Here is a 23844-nt window from a genome sequence, read left to right on the forward strand (position 1 = left end):
TCCATTTATTTATTTATTTATTTTTATTTCACCTTTATTTAACCAGGTAGGCAAATTGAGAACACGTTCTCATTTACAATTGCGACCTGGCCAAGATAAAGCAAAGCAGTTCGACACATACAACAACACATAGTTACACATGGAGTAAAACAAACATACAGTCAATAATACAGTGAAAAATAAGTCTATATACAATATGAGCAAGGGAGGTGAGATAAGGGAGGTGAAGGCAAACAAAATATATATATAAATAAATAAAAATATAAAAAGGCCATGGTGGCGAAGTAAATACAATATAGCAAGTAAAAAAATAACACTGGAATGGTTGGTTTGCAGTGGAAGAAGGTGCAAAGTAGAGATAGAAATAATGGGGTGCAAAGGAGCAAAATAAATAAATACAGTAGGTAAAGAGGTAGTTGTTTGGGCTAAATTATAGATGGGCTATGTACAGGTGCAGTAATCTATGAGCTGCTCTGACAGCTGGTGCTTAAAGCTAGTGAGGGAAATAAGTGTTTCCAGTTTCAGAGATTTTTGTAGTTCGTTCCAGTCATTGGCAGCAGAGAACTGGAAGGAGAGGCGGCCAAAGGAAGAATTGGTTTTGGGGGTGACCAGAGAGATATACCTGCTGGAGCGCGTGCTACGGGTGGGCGTTGCTATGGTGACCAGCGAGCTGAGATAAGGGGGGACTTTACCTAGCAGGGTCTTGTAGATGACCTGGAGCCAGTGGGTTTGGCGACGAGTGTGAAGCGAGGGCCAGCCAACGAGAGCGTACAGGTCGCAGTGGTGGGTAGTATATGGGGCTTTGGTGACAAAACGGATGGCACTGTGATAGACTGCATCCAATTTATTGAGTAGGGTTTTGGAGGCTATTTTGTAAATGACATCACCGAAGTCGAGGATTGGTAGGATGGTCAGTTTTACAAGGGTATGTTTGGCAGCATGAGTGAAGGATGCTTTGTTGCGGAATAGGAAGCCGATTTCTAGATTTAACTTTGGATTGGAGATGCTTGATGTGAGTCTGGAAGGAGAGTTTACAGTCTAACCAGACACCTAGGTATTTGTAGTTGTCCACATATTCTAAGTCAGAGCCGTCCAGAGTAGTGATGCTGGACAGGCGGGCAGGTGCAGGCAGCGATCGGTTGAAGAGCATGCATTTAGTTTTACTTGTATTTAAGAGCAATTGGAGGCCACGGAAGGAGAGTTGTATGGCATTGAAGCTCGCCTGGAGGGTTGTTAACACAGTGTCAAGAGAAGGGCCAGAAGTATACAGAATAGTGTCGTCTGCGTAGAGGTGGATCAGAGACTCACCAGCAGCAAGAGCGACATCATTGATGTATACAGAGAAGAGAGTCGGTCCAAGAATTGAACCCTGTGGCACCCCCATAGAGACTGCCAGAGGTCCGGACAACAGACCCTCCGATTTGACACACTGAACTCGATCAGAGAAGTAGTTGGTGAACCAGGCGAGGCAATCATTAGAGAAACCAAGGCTGTCGAGTCTGCCGATGAGGATGTGGTGATTGACAGAGTCAAAAGCCTTGGCCAGGTCAATGAATATGGCTGCACAGTACTGTTTCCTATCGATAGCGGTTAAGATATCGTTTATGACCTTGAGCGTGGCTGAGGTGCACCCATGACCAGCTCTGAAACCAGATTGCATAGCGGAGAAGGTATGGTGCGATTCGAGATGGTCGGTAATCTGTTTGTTGACTTGGCTTTCGAAGACCTTAGAAAGGCAGGGTAGGATAGATATAGGCCTGTAGCAGTTTGGGTCTAGAGTGTCTCCCCCTTTGAAGAGGGGGATAACCGCAGCTCCTTTCCAATCTTTGGGAATCTCAGACGACACGAAAGAGAGGTTGAAAAGGCTGGTAATAGGGGTGGCAACAATTTCAGCAGATAGTTTTAGAAAGAAAGGGTCCAGATTATCTAGCCCGGCTGATTTGTAAGGGTCCAGATTTTGCAGCTCTTTCAGAACATCAGCTGACTGTATTTGGGAGAAAAAGAAATGGGGAAGGCTTGGGCGAGTAGCAGAGGAGGGCAGTGCTGTTGACCGGGGTAGGGGTAGCCAGGTGGAAAGAAAAATGCTTATTGAAATTCTCAATTATAATGGATTTGTCGGTGGTGACAGTATTTCCTATCTTCAGTGCAGTTGGAAGCTGGGAGGAGGTGTTCTTATTCTCCATGGACTTTACAGTGTCCCAGAACCTTTTTGAGTTTGTTGCAGGAAGCAAATTTCTGCTTGAAAAAGCTAGCCTTGGCTTTTCTAACTGCCTGTGTATACTGGTTTCTAGCTTCCCTGAAAAGTTGCATATCACGGGGGCTGTTCGATGCTAATGCAGAACGCCATAGGATGTTTTTCTGTTGGTTAAGGGCAGTCAGGTCAGGAGAGAACCAAGGGCTATATCTGTTCCTGGTTCTAAATTTCTTGAATGGGGCATGCTTATTCAAGATGGTGAGGAAGGCATTTAAAAAAAATATCCAGGCATCCTCTACTGACGGGATGAGATCAATATCCTTCCAGGATACCTCGGCCAGGTCGATTAGAAAGGCCTGCTCGCTGAAGTGTTTCAGGGAGCGTTTGACAGTGATGAGTGGAGGTCGTTTGATCGCTGACCCATTACGGATACAGGCAATGAGGCAGTGATCACTGAGATCTTGGTTGAAAACAGCAGAGGTGTATTTGGAGGGCAAGTTGGTTAGGATGATGTCTATGAGGGTACCCGTGTTTACGTAATTGGGGTGATACCTGGTAGGTTCATTGATAATTTGTGTGAGATTGAGGGCATCAAGCTTAGATTGTAGGATGGCTGGGGTGTTAAGCATGTTCCAATTTAGGTCGCCTAGAAGCACAAGCTCTGAAGATAGATGGGGGGCAATCAGTTCACATATGGTGTCCAGAGCACAGCTGGGGGCAGAGGGTGGTCTATAGCAGGCGGCAACAGTGAGAGACTTGTTTTTAGAGAGGTGGATTTTTAAAAGTAGGAGTTCAAATTGTTTCGGAACAGACCTGGATAGTAAAACAGAACTCTGCAGGCAATCCTTGCAGTAGATTGCAACACCGCCCCCTTTGGTCGTTCTATCTTGTCTGAAAATCTTGTAGTTAGGGATGAAAATGTCAGAATTTTTGGTGGTCTTCCTAAGCCAGGATTCAGACACGGCTAAAACATCTGGGTTGGCAGAGTGTGCTAAAGCAGTGAACAAAACAAACTTAGGGAGGAGGCTTCTAATGTTAACATGCATGAAACCAAGGCTATTACGGTTACAGAAGTCATCAAAAGAGAGCGCCTGGGGAATAGGAGTGGAGCTAGGTACTGCAGGGCCTGGATTCACCTCTACATCACCAGAGGAACAGAGGAGGAGTAGGATAAGGGTACGGCTGAAAGCTAAGAGAATTGGTGGTTTAGAACGTCTAGAACAGAGAGTAAAAGGAAGTTTCTGGGGGCGATAAAATAGCTTCAAGGAATAATGTACAGACAAAGGTATGGTAGGATGTGAATACAGTGGAGGTAAACCTAGGTAACGGGTGATGATGAGAGAGATATAGTCTCTAGAAACATCATTGAAACCAGGTGATGTCATCGCATATGTGGGTGGTGGAACTGAGAGGTTGGATATATAGTGAGCAGGGCTAGAGGCTCTACAGTGAAATAAGCCAATAAACACTAACCAGAACAGCAATGGACAAGGCATATTTACATTAAGGAGAGGCATGCTTAATCGAGTGATCATAAGGGTCCAGTGAGTAGAGGTTGGTTGGGGTCACGGCGATCCAGACAGCTGGCCGGGTAGCTGGCTATCGGTAGCAAGATAACATAGGATGGAGGTCTGTTTTTTTATTTTATTTTATTTATTTTTTTTGTCACCTCGTTCGTTTTCGTCGGTAGATTAGTGGGGTTCCGTGTGGTAGAGGGGATCGATCCAATTGGCAAAATGGATATAGTGACCCAGGAAAAAATAAAAATAAATAAATTGTCCGGTATATTTATTTAGATAGCAGCCGATAAGAAAGCTAATAATTAGCAGATGGGTATTCAGAAACGTCGCAATGGAAAAGCCTGTTGAAACCACCTCGGACAATTACGTCGGCAGACCAGTCGTGATGGATCGGTGGGGGCTCCGTGTCGGCAATAAAGGGTCCAGTCCAATTGGCAAAAGAGGTATTGTAGCCCAAGAATTCGCTGGTAGGCCTCTTCGGCTAGCCGGCAGATGGGCCTAGCTTGAGGCTAGCTCAAGGCTAACTGGTGCTTGTTTCGGTACAGAGGTATTAGCCAGTAGTAGCCACTTGGTTGCAGCTAGCTAGCGACGATGATCCGGTGTAATTGTCCAGAGCTTGCGTCAGGAATCCGGTGATGTGGTAGAGAAAAAGCAGTCCTATATTCTCTGGGTTGATATCGCGCCTGCAGACTGGCAGGTATTGGCCCGAGCTGAAGCTGGCTGGTGTCCGAGTTAAGGGTGAAGACCGCAGCAGTGGCTAACTGACTACTAGCTAGTAGCTAGTTATCTGGCTAGCTTCTGATTGGGGTTACGGTTCTAAAGTATAAAAAATAGCAGATCCGTACCACATTGGGTGAGGCGGGTTGCGGGAATGTATATTCAGTTCCAAGATGGAAAGTGAAATTAAAATGTATACGAAATGTATACAAAAAATACGAGGACTATTTACGCGGGACAAGACGGGACAAGACAAACACACGTCCGACTGCTACGCCATCTTGGAAAACAAGTGAACAAATTATCAGCAACCGTCAGTCCTGTGTTCCAATGGCACGTTCTATTAGCTAATCCAAGTTTATTGATCATTAGAAAACCCTTTTTCAATTATGTTAGCACAGCTTAAAACTGTTGTTCTGATTTAAAGAAGCAACAAAACTGCTCTTTAGACTAGTTGAGTATCTGGATCATCAGCATTTGTGGGTTCGATTACAGGCTTAAAAAGAACTTTCTTCTGAAACTCGTCAGTCTATTCTTGTTCTGAGAAATTAAGGCTATTCCATGCGAGAAATTGCCAAGAAACTGAAGTTCTCGTACAATACTGTGTACTACTCCCTTCACAGAACAGAGCAAACTGCTTCTAACCAGAATAGAAAGAGTGGGAGGCCCCAGTACACAACTGAGCAAGAGCACAAGTACATTAGTGTCTAGTTTGAGAAACAGATGCCTCACAAGTCCTCAACTGGCAGCTTCATTAAATAGTACCCGCAAAACACCAGTCTCAACGGTGAAGAGGCGACTCCGGGAGGCTGTCCTTCTAGGCAGAGTTCCTCTGTCCAGTGTCTGTGGTTTGCCCATCTTAATCTTTCCTTTTTATTGGCCAGTCTGAGATATGGCTTTCTCTTTGCAACTCTGCACAGATCTGGGGAAGGGTACCAAAACATTTCTGCAGCATTAAAGGTCCCAAAGAACACAGTGGTCTCCATTCTTAAATGGAAGAAGTTTGGAACCACCAAGACTCTTCCTAGAGCTGGCCGCCCATCCAAACTGAGCAATTGGGGGTGAAAGGCCTTGGTTAGGGAGGTGACCAAGAAACCGATGGTCACTCTGACAGAGCTCCAGAGTTCCTCTGTGGAGATGGGAGAACCTTCCAGAAGGACAAGCATCTCTGCAGCACTCCACCAATCAGGGCTTTATGGACTCTCAGACCATGAGAAACAAGATTTATCTGGTCTGATGAAACCAAGATTGAACTCTTTGGCCTAAATGCCAAGCGTCACATCTGGAGGAAACCTGGCACCATCCCTACGGTGAAACATGGTGGTGGCAGCATTATGCTGTGGGGATGTTTTTCAGCGGCAGGGACTGGGAGACCAGTCAGGATCGAGGGAAAGATGAACGGAGCATAATGAGATCCTTGATGAAAACCTGCTCAAGAGCACTCAGGACCTCAGACTGGAAGGTTCACCTTCCAACAGGACAACGAGCCTAAGCCCACAGCCAATACAACATAGGAGTTGCTTCGGGACAAGTCTCTGAATGTCCTTGAGTGGCCCAGCCAGAGCCCGGACTTGAACCTGATCAAACATCTCTGGAGAGACCTGAAAATAGCTGTGCAGCAACGCTCCCCATCCAACCTGATGGAGCTTGAGAGGATCTGCAGAGAAGAATAGGAGAAACTCCCCAAGTACAGGTGTGCCAAGTTTCCAGCGTCATACCCAAGAAGATTCGAGGCTGTAATCGCTGCCAAAGGCGCTTCAACAAAGTACTGAGTAAAGGCTCTGAACACTTATGTAAATGTAATTTCTTTTTTTATATAAATGTGCATACATTTCTAAAAAAGTTTTTGCTTTGTCATTATGGGGTATTGTGTGTAGATTGATTGTGGACAAACATTTTCATCCATTTTAAAATGAGGCTGTAACTTAACAAAGTGGGAAAAGTCGAGGGGTCTGAAATATTTCAGAATGCTTTGTAGTTGGAGGTATACTCTGCCAAAACTCATCGCAACTTATCTCCATTGAGATGTTTATCATGGAGTTGAGTTTAGTCCACTAGCCTCTGACTTAACCTTTATCTAATTTCCAGCTTTGAGGTTCAGGGACGCTTCAGTCAGCTACTTATTTTGCTCGGTGAACCAAGGTGAAAAGGCTACCCTGCCAATCAATAGAAACACTAAATCCAGTCAGCAACTGGGGTTCAGTTGTTCCAGCTGCATTCCCAGATAATATTGTGTTACATATCCAGAGATGGTGAGAAGGAAATGTGGTAAATCCCTGATCCCAATCCAGGTTGAGTAAAGCTGCCTTCCCTCCAACAGGGCACTTTGTGTTGTGTGAGAGGGGGATAGAGGATGTACTGGTATCTGCTGGAGGGAAAGTAAGAAGCGAAAGTATTCTCTTGAGCCTCAACCAGCTCAGTAAAGCCTGGAAGGGAATGTTGCAACGCTGAAAGAATGCCCACTTTTGTTCCATCTCTGTTGAACAGAATGTCACTGTTTCCATTTATATTTCTTTCCTATAAACATCAGATGATGGTTCCTTTGTTCTCCATGCAGCAGATGATTGTTCAATTCAATGGACTTGTCAGGGTACTTCGTGAATGTTCCCTTTGCTTTGACTGAATGGAAAAGCTGAGTTGTTGACAGCCCTGTCAAATGTCAGGTGTTCCCTACTATCCTTTGGCTCCCTCAATGTTTTCACTGAGAGAAGAGATGGAGATACACGGTAGTTATGAATGACAATTTAAAGTGGTTTCCTTTCATTTGCGTACTTGTTTTTCTACATGAGTGACAGTGTCAGCTCAAGCTTGAACTTCAAATGATGAGTCATCCTAGCTTCAGTGGTGAAACTTGTGCATCCGCGTCCTAGCTAAAGCTCTTCCAGTGCTTTGTCACATTGCGTGGGCTCACAGATGCTATTAGCATTTATATTAGAGTTCCATTTACATTTTAAAAGGAACTATGGTAGAGAAGGAACCATAAGAAATAAACGCCTCCATATAAGCCTAAATATAAAACTAATTTCAGTTATGAAACGAAATCCATTCACACGCATTAAATAACGCTATATGATTAGGTAACAAATACTAATACAGCATATGGCACTGCATTCTAGAGTTGCAATGCTGCAGACTTTTATATATACACTACTGTTCAAAAGTTTGCCGTCACTTACAAATGCCATTGTTTTAGGCCTTCTAGGCAGAGTTCCTCTGTCCAGTGTCTGTGTTCTTTTGGCCATCTTAATCTTTTATTTTTATTGGAAAGTTTGAGATGGCTTTTTCTTTGCAACTCTGTCTAGAAGGCCAGCATCCCGGAGTCGCCTCTTCACTGTTGACGTTGAGACTGGAGTTTTGCGGGTACTATTTAATGAAGCTGCCAGTTGAGGACTTGTGAGGCGTCTGTTTCTCAAACTAGACACTAATGTACTTGTCCTCTTGCTAAGTTTTGCATCAGGGCCTCCCACTTCTCTTTCTATTCTGGTTAGCGCCAGTTTGCGTTCTGTGAAGGGAGTAGTACGTAACGTTGCACGAGATCTTCAGTTTCTTGGCAATTTCTCGCATGGAATAGCCTTCATTTCTCAGAACAATAGACTGACGAGTTTCAGAAGAAAGGTCTTTGTTTCTATCCATTTTGAGCCTGTAATCGAACCCACAATTGCTGATGCTCCAGATACTCAACTAGTCTAAAGAAGGGCAGTTTTATTGCTTCTTTAATCAGGACAACAGTTTTAAGCTGTGGTAACACAATTGCAGAAGGGTTTTCTAATGATCAATTATCCTTTTAAAATGATAAACTTGGATTAGCTATCACAACATGCCATTGGAACACAGGAGTGATGGTTGCTGATAATGGGCCTCTGTATGCCTATGTAGATCTTCCCTAAAATCTTCTGTTTCCAGCTACAATAGTCATTTACAACATTAACAATGTCTACGCTGTATTTCTGATCAATTTGATGTTATTTTAATGGACCAAAAAAAAAATCACTATCTGTATCGCCAGAGCACCACAGTTTGAATCCCATGTGTTTAGCTGTGCTGTGGCTATGCCCTGCCTGCCTGTGGCTGAGTGATTGTGCGTGATCATGTCACAATGCCGTAGGCACGGCCCTGTCTGAACCCCCAGCCAGCCCCATTCTGCCACTCTAGTTCTTCTTTGGTTATGTGTGTGTGAATGGCTCAGCAGAGACCGCATGCCATTGCCAGCCAGTCAGGGAATAAGGACATGGAATGAAACATCTCAAGCTATATTATGTAATGTGTTGAAGTAGCCTGATATTTCCTTGTACAATTCCTGAATGGGAGTGTCCTCATCAGTGCCAGGTTTTATGTCTTGATCTCTTTGTTGTCCTTTTTATCTTTCAGTATGAGATTTATATCTACAATTGTACCATCACACTCTCTGCGGTCTGATTGGCTGTTCCTAAGAATGAACATTGACATGATAGAATGTTAGTGTGTAGAAGGGAAAGAACTGGGTCTGTAGACGCGCTGTAACAGAGAGGCAGGTTACATAAGACTGGCTGGGATGGAGAATGATGTTTAAACACATGCACAGTTTTAGTCCTGCACACTTCAGCTTGTTGAAATTTCACTCTCAATCCCTCTGTCCTTTATCGCGCAACACACACACACACACACACACACACACACACACACACACACACACCCTGTAGTTATTATAAAAATAAACACAAAGCAGTGTTTTTAATCCACCCGAGCCCCTTACTTCCTTAGTAATTACTATACCTCAGTCCCCCCATTCCTCCCTGTATGGCACCTTTCAATAGCTGACTGTGTGAGTTCCCTTTAAACAAACACAATTGGTAAGGCTTCTGATATTTCCTTTAGTTAGGTGTCTGGAGGAAATTAACTTCTTATTTTACACTACTTTGAAGCTTCCTGAATTTTCTTAAGGATGTAATCCTACAACTCCTGCCTACACTATGTGTTCTTGAGCCGTTGCAGTTGGGTTATAAACTGAGGGAGAAATATGAATCTTGCAGAGAAATGTTAGCTATATTTGTAATGTAACCAGTGTTGGGTGTTCACAGTGGAGTCCTGGGCTCTGTATAGCAGTAGGCAGACAGCAGTATGTAGGAAGTGTGTGGGTTGGCTCTACAAATGACTAATGCCTCAGTACATCTATATTCATTGTGAATCCTGTGAAACCATCAATGGCCTCTCCAGTGTTATTATGCAGATCATAAATGCAGATGACATTAAGTGGGGTTCTCTGTCACTAATGTATGCATAATCTGATTAACCATATCTAACAAATTCATTAATATTCTTGCTTAGTGATATTTGCTCCACTAGTTGTTGGTTCTTCCAGATTTGTAGTGATTTGCCACTGTATTGTAAGTGATGTGTATGCTTGTGTTTCAGATGGCTCGTGGAATCCAGACTCTCCTAAGGTGCTGAAGCTTGGGGTTCTGCCAGTGAAGGCCATGCTAGCTGTGGAGGGCCACGTATGGGCTTCCTCTGGAGGACAAGTCTTCATCATTAGCACTACCACGCACACTGTGGAGGTAACTACACCATCTCTATCTCACTTCCTGTATGGATCCCTGCCTCTCTCTCTGTCTCATAACCTTATGTCAGGTACTTGTCTTTCCTATCTCGAATATCTCCTAATCTCACCCTTTCCTTTCTCATAACTCTCATCTGTACCTGACCAAGTCTCCCGTGTCTCTGTGTAGTTCAGGATACTGAGGCTCATGTGTGAGAGAGAGAGAGAGAGAGAGAGAGCACAAATTCAATATCCTAGCTGCTTCCCAGGTTAATGAAAAAGGAATGTAGGACACGCTCGTGGTGGTGTAGAGGACACCTTTTATTACAGTTCAACTGCTACAAAGTGGGGTGGTCCAACTTGCAGCTCCAATCTACTATTCAAATATTATATTCCAGGGCCTCTATAAAAAATATATTAAGAGGTCTTATGGCGTTGTACAAATATGAAAGATTTGAAGATGAAAATTGTGATAAACTCTGATTGACCTCTTGATCAGTTCGTTTAACTGAAATGGAAATGATTTTGTCCACAGCTCATTGGAGTTTCCTGCTGCGGTTGCATAGATGTGGGTGTTGGTGCATTCATCACATTTTCTGGGCATGCTTCACATTTCTGTTCTGATATTCTACCATCCCACACCATGCATCTGCCCTGCTCAGTCTCTCTAGGGCATCGCTGGTTCTGGTAGCTTTACTCTTAAAGATACAGTGCTATCTACTGTTGATGTGGCATGTTGCTCTCTGCTATTAACTGTGAAACCACCAAATGAGGTGTGGTTGGATTAGAGCCTTAGACATTAGAATATAGAACGTGGCCGGAGGGCATGTCACGTCTTATGTATTTCTAGGTTACTAATTCTGTCCCAATCTCTGTGATATCACCTGCGCTTGGCTCTGGCTTAATTGCGTTAGAGAGGTATAGAGGAACCTGGGAGGGGTCTCTCGCTCCCTCTCTCCAGGCCCGGAGCGTTTGTTGTTCTCTGTCCATCCTGGAGTCGCAGTCCGGGTCACAAGCACCTGCTGTCCATCCTGGAATAACATCCCTCCTCCCCTCTGATACACAGTGACTCATAATCCAGTTAGTGTAATTCGGCTCATTACAGGACCACCTGCCTTTCTCCCCGAAGGCTTACACCCTGGCACCTACATGGGGAAAGGGTGATGGAGGTAGAGAAATGGGGAGAAAGAGCGGCAGGCAAAAAGGAACGAGTGGGAGAGACTGAGGTGAAGAGGAAGGAGAGGGACTGAGAAATGTGGACGGAGAGACAAAAGGAGGGGAAAGGGAGAGGAGGATAGAGGGTTCATCTGGGAGGTTCAGTGACACAATACCTGATCTCGTTGTTAATACTGGAACCCTGCTGTGAGGCCTGTGAGACTGTCCTTGGCCAAGTAGAGTTTCCCTTCGTTAACAGGGATGAGGGAGATTCCATGCCACTCAGTAGTGCCTCCCAGGTACTAGGCTGAGAAAATTGCAGGAAAATTACTTAAAAACAACTAAATCCACAATTGATATTCTTTCTGACTGATAGCAGTAGAACTGAGGCACAGAGTAGTCCATATTGGGTAAGCTGAAATGCCCTCAGTCATATTTGGCTTTGTAATTAGAGAAATAAAATCAAGGCAAGTTTATATCAAATTGTGTATCTATGAGAAGCAGACAGGACTTTCCTCATAGCTCATATTTTGAGTAAAGCTGATGTTGCTATTGTGCTCAGCACTACCTACAACAGTTATGCAAGTCAAAACACAACTACCACCTCTCTAATGTTTACTATTATGTCAACTGGAGTAACGTAGTCCATCTTGTATGGTTTCTCAAAATAATCCCTAGCCGTAACAGTAATATTATCTCCACTGTGTAAACTCTACCATTACTAGGATGTGGACAAGGCTCAGCCTCTTAGCAGGCTTACTGTCAGTGTGTCGGTGTGTTGTCACAGCTTAGACAGTACAGTGCAGATGATCTGTCTGTCTCCACCCTCTGAAATCACTTGGACAGCTGTATTGTACCTTAAGACTACTCCTCAGTGACTCAGTGATGTGTAAATATACTGGCATGCTAAATACAACCATGTAAAAGGCATTTCCTGTGTGAGATTGTTGAAGAGACATGATTCTTCCTGATTGGTGGCTAAGTTAGTAGGGTTTTCTCCCACTACTCTAAAAACAGACAACGTATTTGAAGAACTGAGCAATGAGTCATTGGGCTGTGCAGTATAATATCCTTTCTTCCCGTCTTCCTCTCTCCCCCTGTCAGAGGCAGTTGGAGGCCCACCAGGAGGAAGGCATGGTTGTATCCCACATGGTGGTGGCTGGAGTGGGTATCTGGATAGCCTTCAGCTCTGGGTCCACCCTCAGACTGTTCCACACGGAGACCCTGGAGCCTCTACAGGACATCAACGTCGCTACGCCTGTACACAACATACTGGCTGGTAACTATATCCTTGTCACAATTGTCACTTGTATGCAACAACAGCACTTTCTGGTATGGTATTCAACACATGGTATGAACATTTTTGCTGCTGATACAAGACACTCTAGTATAGGTCCTGCAAACTCATTTTTCTCTAATACACTAGAACACAGGAGGCTGCTGAGTGGAGGACGGCTTATAATAATAGCTGGAATGGAGTGAATGGAATGGTATCAAACACATAGAAACCATGTGTTTGAGTTCAATTCCATTGCGTTCCAGCCATTACCATGAGTCTGTCCTCCCCAATTAAGGTGCCACCAACCTCCTGTGCAATAGAACACAATTTCCACATAGCAAAGCCACTCTCCACAGCTTAACCACACACTCAAAGGTGAACCTTACCTTTAGGATGTCAGTATACAGTTACTTTGCTGTGCCAACCCTCAGCCTGCAGTACTGTGATTTATGGGTAATGCTGTGGTCTTATCAACTATGATTGCACAAACCACCAACACCCATGTCTTTGTTCTCTCTGTGTGTCCTGTAAACCAAGTCACTCAATGACTGGATCCTGGGAATTAACCGTTTATTTCTCAGCAAGAACAGAGCAGAGTAGTCCTCTCAAAGTAGAAGTGGATCGCTTTTGACAGTCAGTCGTCAGGTCGTCGTGTACTTGGTGGGTTTTCCCCCAAATATACCCTCCGCTTTTATCCGATGGTGCGGGTCTTTGTCATGATAAACGCAGTTTCAAAGGGGTGCCTCACACAGTGCCTGTCTGTAATTAGATGACATCACAGTCAGGTGTGTCCTCTGTGGTTGTGTTGTGACAGGTTGGTTGTTTCGGTCCTCTTCAAAGAGTCCTGGGGTAGAGAAAAACCTGAGAACCTCTCATTCTGGTCCTTTATTGAACCATCAAACATTTACCATTCATCCTTAACCCAACATCATCCCATTCTCTACTAGGTTTTGTTTGGGATGTGGTTGAGGGTAGCATACAAGTTTCAAGCCCCAATCTTGCAAAAATCCTGCTTGATAAGAGGACTGTCTGGGAGTGGGTGGGGAGGGGAAAATTGAAAAATAGCTGTTATTGGCAGAGTGTTTTGGAACTCTCTTAGTTATTGGTCTATTAACCAATTTACTGCATGGTGATGTCACCATGGAAAGCCAAAACTCCAAACCTGTTGATTAGAAGGTCCTGTGTAGATTGTATTTTCAACCAGCAACTACCAGGAAATAACACTTTTACAATGTTAGTTTCATCAACTGTTGTACAATATGATATAAAACACTGGAAAACATAATTTTGACTGCAGTGGGCCTTTAAACTTTGTTGTTTGTAAGTTTACAACTAATTTAAAGCTGTTACAGATGTAGGCCAGACTATATGCTTATCAGTAGGTAGAGATGTCTTCATATCCGGTCACACAGAGAAGAGTAGGATAGTCATAGATCAAGTTAGCTCAGTTCGTGGAACATTTTGCAAGACTGTTTAGTCATGAATGGGGAGTACAGACCAGTCAGACTGTGTAAAGCTCCTTTGGGTTAGATAAAGGTTCCCAGTACACAGTAATCTGTGTTATTTCCCCAGCGCTGGGTCTGAGTTTGGTTAATACCCTTTGGATCCAGAATCGGATTTAGCTCAAGCTTCTGGGGGGGGAGGCGCAACAGGAGTTGTCAACATACTATAATAATAGTATGTACTCTATGTACAGTAGGAATTAATATTACATTGTGTGTCATAATCCCATACAAGCACTATGATGTATGTACAGTGGGGACCAAAGTGATTGACACCCTTGATAAGCATGAGCCATAATAACTGCAAAGGAAAACATGTATCACTCGCTCACCATTAACAATGTGTTGTTTTATTTAAGTTAAAAGAAAGCTGTTCAGGCTACAATGGCCTTCATTAGTTGCACCTCGATTTACATTGGTTCCGCACCCTCTTCTTTCAATAATAACTGTAGAAAATAAGACATTTCAAATACAAGCTAGATTTCTGCTAGATTTTGGGGTGTAAATTGTATGTTCTATACTAATACAATATTGCTCAGAGAAAGAGGTTTTGTTTAACAAGTAATACTCTTTTTCTCAAAGGTCAGGGTCAAATGATATGATCTTTGTTTGACCCTCTGCGGCTTTTCTCAATCATCATTATTCATGATTTATTCAGGATTATCCTTAATCATGGTAGCATCCACATGAATGTAGATGTGTTTAGGAACATATTATATTCTTATTTACAATAAAAGTGACTCCAAAATGACACAATACATTATTTACCATTTATTTCTTTAGGGCACAAAATAATCTGAAACGCAACCAAAATGAATTGCAAATGCATCGAACAAGTTTGTATAGTCACAAGCTTGATGTAGTCCTTGTGTGCTAGGAATATGGGAACAAATACTAAACTTTTTACTATTTTATTAGAATCTTTAGGGGTGTCAATCATTTTGACCCCTACCTTTTTTGAGAAAAATAGTATTACTTTTAAACAAAATCTCTCTCTCTCTCCTGATCAATTGTATTAGTATATAGTATAAAATATTAGTATATTAGTATAAAATAATATAATTTACAATTTTTTGGGAGCATTAATATAGCTCAGTATTTTAATTATTTATTTTATACAGTCATTATTGCTCATCTTTATCAGGGGTGTCAATAATTTCAACCTCCACTGAATATAAAGTGTATTTACTTACCTTCTCTGTTGCTACATCAATTGCTGTTACCATAGTAACAAACGGATTGCTACAGAGTCCTGTAACTTGGCGAAATCATACGTTGTTTGTTGTTTCAGTATGACAAGTTTGATTTGTCCTTTATAGTAGTGAAGCTCGCCTCAAACATCTTAGCGACGGCCAGATGGCAGTCAGAAAGCCGAGCAGCAGACCAGAGAGGATCTCCATCAAAGCCAGCTGTGTTGTGAATAGTAATCTGTTGTCAGAGCTCTGTGTCCTACATCAGTCTGGAGGACTAGTCATAATCTTTCTCTCCTATCTGTGGCTGCTCTTTAATATTGCTACAACAGCTCGGTTGGTTTGATCTGAGTTTTTGGGGTTTGATCCTGTATATTGTCAGTTTCAGCTGCTAGTCGTCTGTCATCAGCTGTACTGTAGTAACGTCAGCCGTACTTTAAGGGTTGCTCTGCGTTTTGAGAGGTTCCTTTTGTGATGTTGTCATGAAGTGTTTATTGTCCACAGTTCCTCACCTCTGAAGTTGTAAAGTATTTTGAAGATGCCGTCCAGTCGACTGTTTTTGAGCTCAAGTTTGAATTCATTATTTTAAACTTGACTCTGCTGTGGAGTGTTTTATATAGTGACAGCTGCTGTGGCTCTGGATCAGTCGGTTTGTGTGTGTGTGTTTGTGTGTGTGTGTGTGTGTGTCACCAGTAATGACTAACCTAGAGTAACATATTGGTCTTCTTTTAAAAGCATAATAAACAGTGCTATCGTTAGCTGAGTTCTGCCCATTGTTTATAAGCCCTAGACTGTGTGTACATAGTTGAGTATTTTACTGGCCTCATCCATTATTACCATAAGGTTTTGTGTACCCTATAAAATATTTACTTTCAAAGAGAGATTAGACACAAAGAAGTACACCATATGGGAGTTAGATAATATTTGATAACCAATTTAAGCAGTTTCATGTAATATATTGCATTAGAGTAAGGGACAATATCATGGCTTCAAGTTGCACAGCAAACCTTGTGTTAAATCTTGACATATGTCCCATCGTGCATGGTTTACTTGCATATAGTGCTCCAGTATTTGATTATGCAATCGAATCAAGGCTTGCATAAACCTAAGGGTCTCTTAGGGATCACTTTGTGGTGGTTTGTGGGAAAGCAAGAGTACACTTTCATTCAGTACAGCATGCTTTCAATATCCAGTCAGTAACTAACCCTACCCTACACCTACCCTTCTGGGAAACTCAGCCCAACACCAATCTTGAGGTTGAGCAAGGGTTTTCAACACAGATGTGAATGATAAAGCCAGTCTGGAATAATTTAAGACTCCTTGGTACCATTAACTAATAAGAGACATCAACCACAGAGTTTCTCCGAAGGACCTCAGACCAGCGACTTGAAAGACTTCTTCCTCTAGGCCAAGAGCGTCTCTTACGGTCTGTGTGTATCACCAAAGAGCTGACTTCCTCCGATAACAGCACTGTGTTAATGTCCTATCTACAGTATCTCTCTGTCATGGGACTCTGTTTTCCACCCTTAAAGTGAAACAGCCAACTGAACCAACCCCCACTGTACCGCTTTGCCAGTTCTCTTCAACCATGGTTTGAACTGGTGGCCTGCACTGGCTAAACATCTGAAGGTGATTTGTCAGGGCAAGTTCAGATGTCTCTCCGTGGAGGGAGTTGTATTGTATGCCCCTACAAGTCTGGATTTGGCTCCTGGTCTGGGCTTTTCCACAATGTTCCACCCAGGTACTTATTCTTCAGTTGTTGGCAGCTGCTCCTAGATTGATTGACTAGGCTTGAGAACGTATTGGATCTGCAGAGCCTGCTAACTCGAACCGTAGTGTCATTCAAGCCTTTTGGAACTTCACTGGGCCATGGTGGGTGTGGTAGGGGCCCGAACGATCAATACCTGTTGAGAGTGAAGGGTGATGGATGCTTGTTGATGTAGAACTGGAGGGTTTTATTTCAGACTAAAGATGGAACTCCGGATGCACCCGTACACACTGTGTGAACAAACAACAGGAACCAAGACAGACTAACTACACACCTATTTGTGTATTTACAGGGTTTCAGAAGTCTAGCAGAGAGCGGTAAGACATTGTGTGTTATGTGAACTAGTTTTCTCAGCAGTTTAGAGAAGTTGCAGACCTCCTTTAGTTTGGCTTGTTTTAGGAAACACAGGTTCAGACAGGGGTTTTTAGTTGGGAGGGTGACGTCACCAAATATCTGGAGGGATTTCACGGTTGCTGGCATAGATTGGAGTGTTAAATGTCCTCCGTGCTCCAGGTGAGGTTGTCCTTCTCATGCTCGTTCATGTTGGAACGATCCCTCGTAAATCCTTTGATTGCACTGAGGAATTCCACAGAACCGGTATTTCAGAGAACTGTGGTCTCTGGGTGTAATTAGGTTAAAGCTGTTTTCATTTGAATTTCACAATGATTGCTCAAATGCCCATGCTTTGGTGATTCTTTTACAATACCTCCTCTGCCCTTCCTTAACAGTGTTTGGTTTGGTCAATTTCGATTTGGGAAAATCTCCCAGAAACCACGCTCGATATATGGTTTGTTTCTTCATTGTGTATTTGTTACCCTAGAAGACAAGTCTGTCGTGAGTGCAGGAGAGGAGGTTCTGTATCACTGGCTTTGTTCGGCCTGACCTAAATACACAGCCATGCGGACACTAATGGGGACAAACGTGGAGGACAGGAAACAACACCTCCAGACCCTTCATTACCGCACTAGCTCTGGGACGGTCTTTCACCTCTCAGCATGGTCACCCAGCGGCCTGGACACGGCCTGGACACGGCCTGGACACTGGAAGAGATTGTAGGGTTGTAGCCTCTGTCTCGGGTCCCAGATTTTGGCCTGATATGAACCATCTCTCTAATGAGATGGGATCAGTGTTTAAAATCTAACCCACCCCCTACTAGGGCTGTTATGGTGACCATATTACCGCCACACCGGAAGTCACAAGTAATTAGGCTTTTCCAAGCTCTGATGCTGATGGTCATCAGTAGCCTACCGAACTTGCTAACTGCCTCAGCACTCTTGTTGTCTCTCTAATCACTTTGCCATCAATGCAAATGTACTCCAATCAAATCCAACACGTCATGAGAGCCCATGAGCGCATGTTGCTCAACATTTCTACTGGCTATGTAATTGCGTGAGAAAATAGAGTTTTGATGGCCTTTTAAAAATAGGAGGATCCTGTCAGCTTTCTATAGGCTAGGTCTACTATATTTATTCATCACCTTTCTTAATATTATGCACATTGCTTTGCTTTACAACAGCCTACCTGGCTGGCATGAAAATAAACCACGGGGAAAAGTGTCCTCCACTCGCTATTTAAGTGCATTAAATGACATGTATTTTTACCCTGCCCCTGTTCCGAGATAACGGTCAATTCTAAATCAAAACTAATTTCACACATATTATTTAGTATATGTAAAGACAATATTAGTTGCTTTCCCCATAGGCCTATATGTTTTGATGAGGTTTGTATCACAACTAAAGTGGCCAAATAACCTCTCAAAATTAAGCACATTAATACGCTTTACAACTAATGTAGAGCCTAACTGGCATACAAGGCGGCGCATGAGTTTCAAGTTTGGGGAAGATAATTTTCACAATTTAAAAAATGCACCTTTTATAATGAAGCATTAAATGCATAATAGCATTTGTGGTAACTTTTGAGGTGTTTTCCCGCTAATTGATTGTATTTTGGAACTTACTGCCATGTGCGCATTGCTGTGCTTATAATGTGAAGAAATAGCCTATTCATTTATCAACGTTTTAAGCTAAAAGTTCTGATCTGCTGCATCCGCCTCATTACTTTTAAATGGTTCTTTGATACGAGTGGTCCAGTTCATTTGAGATCTATCGCATCCCGCAATTGTCCCAGACTATGTTTGGAATAATTATTTATCGCACAGGACAAGTTAACCAATAGAATAGGTCAACTTATGTACTATGGGGGATAGTAGATTGACATAATTATAAGCTAGTGCTTTTGCTGTTCGTTAGGCCTACTCATCTTGTTGGCTGACGAAAAGTAAATGTGGACAGTTATAATATGAAAGATGCGCACAGTTGCGTCCCTGATGTCTGTCTGTCATTTGTAGCCTACTTCTTAGCAGAGATGGATGCCTGTGAGAAGAACCCGATCACATGACGGGCATTGGCTAATAAGAATTGAGATATCTTGAGAGAGCCATGTGAATTAGAGGCGCTTCGGAACACGCAGCGAGGAGAAGGGAATTATAATGAATATACTCAGCCCAAGGACACAATGGCCACTGGCCGCAAAAGGCATGGATGTTTTTAGGGGGCATTACAGCCACACTAGGGGGATACCGCCGGGAAATTCAAGGCATTATCAAGTGCTTGTCTAATTCTGAATGCGAGACTGATGAAGTGTGTACAGCCTGCGCAAGGAACAAAGCAGAGCTCATGCCTTTCATGCAACTTTTTTCAAATCATCATCAGTTGCATCATTTAGCCTCAGTGTGTATTAAAACTCAAACATGTAGCCCAGCGTTTTGTAGAACAACTAAAGTTGTATAAATAACTCTAAATGAAGCAAATAGGAGTGCCTGTTTCCTGGTTAACCGCTCAACACAGAAAAGCTGCATGTGCGCACTCCCTCCAGAAATCGTTTGTAGAAAACATCCTTTCAATTTTATTCAGCTATGTTCAATTGTATTCTTCATACTATACAATAATATACAATAATGCAAATCTTGTCTGCTAAATGAACTAGTGTAGCCCACATGGCATTGCCAGATCAAGGCCTAACATAAGGACAACTCAGAGTGCTATTCTGTTCTTCTGAAATAGACATTTTCTTCATATCATGTTTCTTTAGACCGGTCTAAAATATGTAATGGTTTTATTGTGATGGTGTAGGCTATATTACATGGATTTATTTGACTTTTTAAAAGATGTTCCAAAGGTCAACATCAGTGGCTTGGGGGCTATGTGTGGAAGCCAGGAGATGCAAATGTGTTTATGTAAAATAACGGTCAATTACCAGGAGGCTGACAGTTATTTGCTTGACTATCACCGGCTGACAAAATGTCATGACCGCCACAGCCTTACCCCCTATCCCCCTGCTAGTATAGTGTACCGTTGTGGCCAAAAGTTTTGAGAATGACACAAATATTAATTTTCTCAAAGTCTGCTGCCTCAGTTTGTATGATGGCAATTTGCATATACTCCAGAATGTTATGAAGAGTGATCAGATGAATTGCAATTAATTGCAAAGTCCCTCTTTGCCATGCAAATGAACTGAATCCCCCAAAAACATTTCCACTGCATTTCAGCCCTGCCACAAAAGGACCAGCTGACATCGTGTCAGTGATTCTCTCGTTAACCTCTCTAGGGTACGTGAGACACTAGCGTCCCACCTCTTCAACAGCAAGTGGAACTGCAGGGCGCCAAATTCAAAACAACAGAAATCACATAATTAAAATTCCTCAAACATACATGTATTTTACACCATTTTAAAGATACACTTGTTGTAAATCCAGCCAGTGTCCGATTTCAAAAAGGCTTTACGACGAAAGCAAACCAAACGATTATGTTAGGTGAGTGCCTATTCACAGAATAACACAGCCATTTTTCCAGCCAAAGAGAGGATTCACAAAAAGCAGAAATATAGATAAAATGAATCACTAACCTTTGATGATTTTCATCAGATGACACTCATAGGACTTCATGTTACACAATACATGTATGTTTTGTTCGGTAAAGTTCATATTTATATCCAAAAATCTGAGTTTACATTGGTGCCTTATATTCAGAAGTTCCAAAACATCCTTTGATTTTGCAGAGAGCCACATCAATTTACAGGAATAGTCATAATAAACATTGCTAAAAGATACAACTGTTATGCATGGAATTTTAGATGCACTTCTCCTTAATGCAACCGCTGTGTCAGATTTCAAAAAAGCTTTACGGAAAAAGCAAACCATGCAATAATCTGAGTCGGCGCTCAGAGCCCAATCAAGACAGAAATATAGCCGCCATATTATGCAGTCAACAGAAGTCAGAAGTAACATTATAAACATTCACTTACCTTTGATGATCTTCATCAGAATGCACTCCCATGAATCCCAGTTCCACAATAAATGTTTGTTTTGTTCGATAATGTCCATAATTTATGTCCAAATTCCTCCTTGTTGTTCTAGCGTTCAGTGCACTTTCCAAACTCACGACGCGCGGGCAGGTCCAGCGGAAAGTACAGACGAAAAGTTTAAAAAGTTATATTACAGTCCGTAAAAACATGACAAACTAAGTATTGAATCAATCTTTAGGATGTTTTTAACATAATTCTTCAATAATGTTCCAACCAGAGTATTCCTTTGTCTTCAGAAGTGCGATGGAACAGAGCTCGCTCTCACGTGAACACGCATGGTCAGGGCATGTTAAGGTCATGATAGACCTTGCTCATTCCTCTCTCATTCGGCCCCACTTCACAGTAGAGGCATCAGACAAGGTTCTAACGGCTGTTGACATCTAGTGGAAGCCTTAGGAAGTGCAACATTACCAATATCCCACTGTATCTTCAATTGGAGCTGAGTTGAAAATCGACCAACATCAGATTTCCCACTTCCTGGTTGGATTTTTTTCTCAGGTTTTTGCCTGCCATATGAGTTCTGTTATACACACAGACATCATTCAAACAGTTTTAGAAACTTCAGAGTGTTTTCTATCCAAATCTCTAAATCTAATAATATGCATATTCTAGCTTGTATGGCTTTGTAGCAGGCCGTTTACTCTGGGCATGCTTTTCATCCGGATGTGAAAATACTGCCCCCTACCCCAAATAAGTTAACACAGGTGTGAGTGTTGACGAGGACAAGGCTGGAGATCACTCTGTCATGCCGATTGAGTTCGATTAACAGACTGGAAGCTTCAAAAGGAGGGTGGTGCTTGGAATCATTGTTCTTCCTCTGTCAACCATGGTTACCTGCAAGGAAACACATGCCGTCATCATTGCTTTGCACAAAAAGGGCTTCACAGGCAAGGATATTGCTGCCAGTAAGATTGCACCTAAATCAACCATTTATCGGATCATCAAGAACTTCAAGGAGAGCGGTTCAATTGTTGTGAAGAAGGCTTCAGGGTGCCCAAGCGCCAGGACCGTCTCCTAAAGTTGAGTCAGCTGTGGGATCAGGGCACCGCCAGTACAGAGCTTGCTCAGGAATGGCAGCAGGCAGGGGTGAGTCCATCTGCACGCACAGTGAGGCGAAGACTTTTGCAGGATGGCCTGGTGTCAAGAAGGGCAGCAAAGAAGCCACTTCTCTCCAGGAAAAACATCAGGGACAGACTGATATTCTGCAAAAGGTACAGGGATTGGACTGCTGAGGTAAAGTCATTTTCTATGAATCCCCTTTCCGATTGTTTGGGGCATCTGGAAAAAAGCTTGTCCGTAGAAGACAAGGTGAGCGCTACCATCAGTCCTGTGTCATGCCAACAGTAAAACATCCTGAGACCATTCATGTGTGGGGTTGCTTCTCAGCCAAGGGAGTGGGCTCACTCACAATTTTGCCTAAGAACACAGCCACGAATAAAGAATGGTACCAACACATCCTCCGAGAGCAACTTCTCCCAACCATCCAGGAACAGTTCGGTGACGAACAATGCCTTTTCCACCATGATGGAGCACCTTGCCATAAGGCAAAAGTGATAACTAAGTGGCTCGGGGAACAAAACATCAATATTTTGGGTTCATGGCCAGGAAACTCCCCAGACCTTAATCCCATTAAGAACTTGTGGTCAATCCTCAAGAGGCGGGTGGACAAACAAATTCTGACAAACTCCAAGCATTGATTATGCAAGAATGTGCTGCCATCAGTCAGGATGTGGCCCAGAAGTTAATTGACAGCATGCCAGGGCGGATTGCAGAGGTCTTGAAAAAGAAGGGTCAACACTGCAAATATTGACTCTTTGCATCAACTTAATGTCAATAAAAGCCTTTGACACTTATGAAATGCTTGTAATTATACTTCAGTATTCCATAGTAACTTCTGACCAAAATATCTGAAGACACTGAAGCAGCAAACTTTGTGGAAATTAATATTTGTGTCATTCTCAAAACTTTTGGCCACGACTGTACTATAGGCCTAATGTTTTCTATCTGCACCCCCTGCCTTGCTAGTGGAATATCAGGGTGGACTGTAGGCCTAATGTTTTCTATCTGCACCCCCTACTGTAATCCAGCGTGCTAGTTGTGGGGGATAAGTGCAGATCAAAGTAGATGTCTGGTGTGGGATCAGGAACAGGCCTGGGCTGTGTTGATGCTGGTCCCGGTTTATTTTGGTTTGGGCTATGGGTGGGGAACTTCAAATATTATGAAAGGAGGAAGTCAAGAAATGCACCCCTGTGTGTGTGTTTCTGGTAACCGTGGACCCTCATTGTAAGCACATGTGCAGCGATGGGTTTTGCTGCTCTGTGCTGGGTGGGTAGTTTAGTGACTGACCGGCTGGTACTGTAGACTCAGGACTGATGTTCTTCAGAGGGGTGAACTCTGGGGGTCGGGCAGATGGATCAGCGGATGATTTGGCCAAGTCCCTCGGGGGGGGGGTTGTTATGGGAGGGAGGTGACTAGAGCTGCAATGTATAATGGGTAGTGCCACTCACAACTGGAGCCTTAACAGGCTCTCTCAAACAGAGTCATACCTGTCTGTATTGATTGTTTTGTCGAAATGCATTTGCACATTTGTCTGTTCATTCTTTGTAGTGCTGCTTGTTCCCATGGTAAAGTTAATATGTAAA

At 42.9% G+C, this 23844-nt stretch overlaps 1 protein-coding gene across 4 annotated transcripts in view; it reads left to right on the top strand.

The window, feature by feature from the left end:
• Positions 1–23844, top strand: part of arhgef10 (Rho guanine nucleotide exchange factor (GEF) 10) — a 98880-nt gene that overhangs the window by 69462 nt on the left and 5574 nt on the right. For all 4 annotated transcript variants that reach the window (XM_055864460.1, XM_055864462.1, XM_055864463.1 and 1 more), the window contains 2 exons: positions 9823–9965; positions 12206–12380. In XM_055864460.1, coding sequence (XP_055720435.1) covers positions 9823–9965; positions 12206–12380 — 318 coding nt within the window. The remainder of the gene's footprint in view (positions 1–9822; positions 9966–12205; positions 12381–23844) is intronic.

The sequence above is a fragment of the Salvelinus fontinalis genome, chromosome 16 (assembly GCF_029448725.1).
Source record: "Salvelinus fontinalis isolate EN_2023a chromosome 16, ASM2944872v1, whole genome shotgun sequence".
Taxonomy (NCBI): Eukaryota; Metazoa; Chordata; class Actinopteri; order Salmoniformes; family Salmonidae; genus Salvelinus; species Salvelinus fontinalis.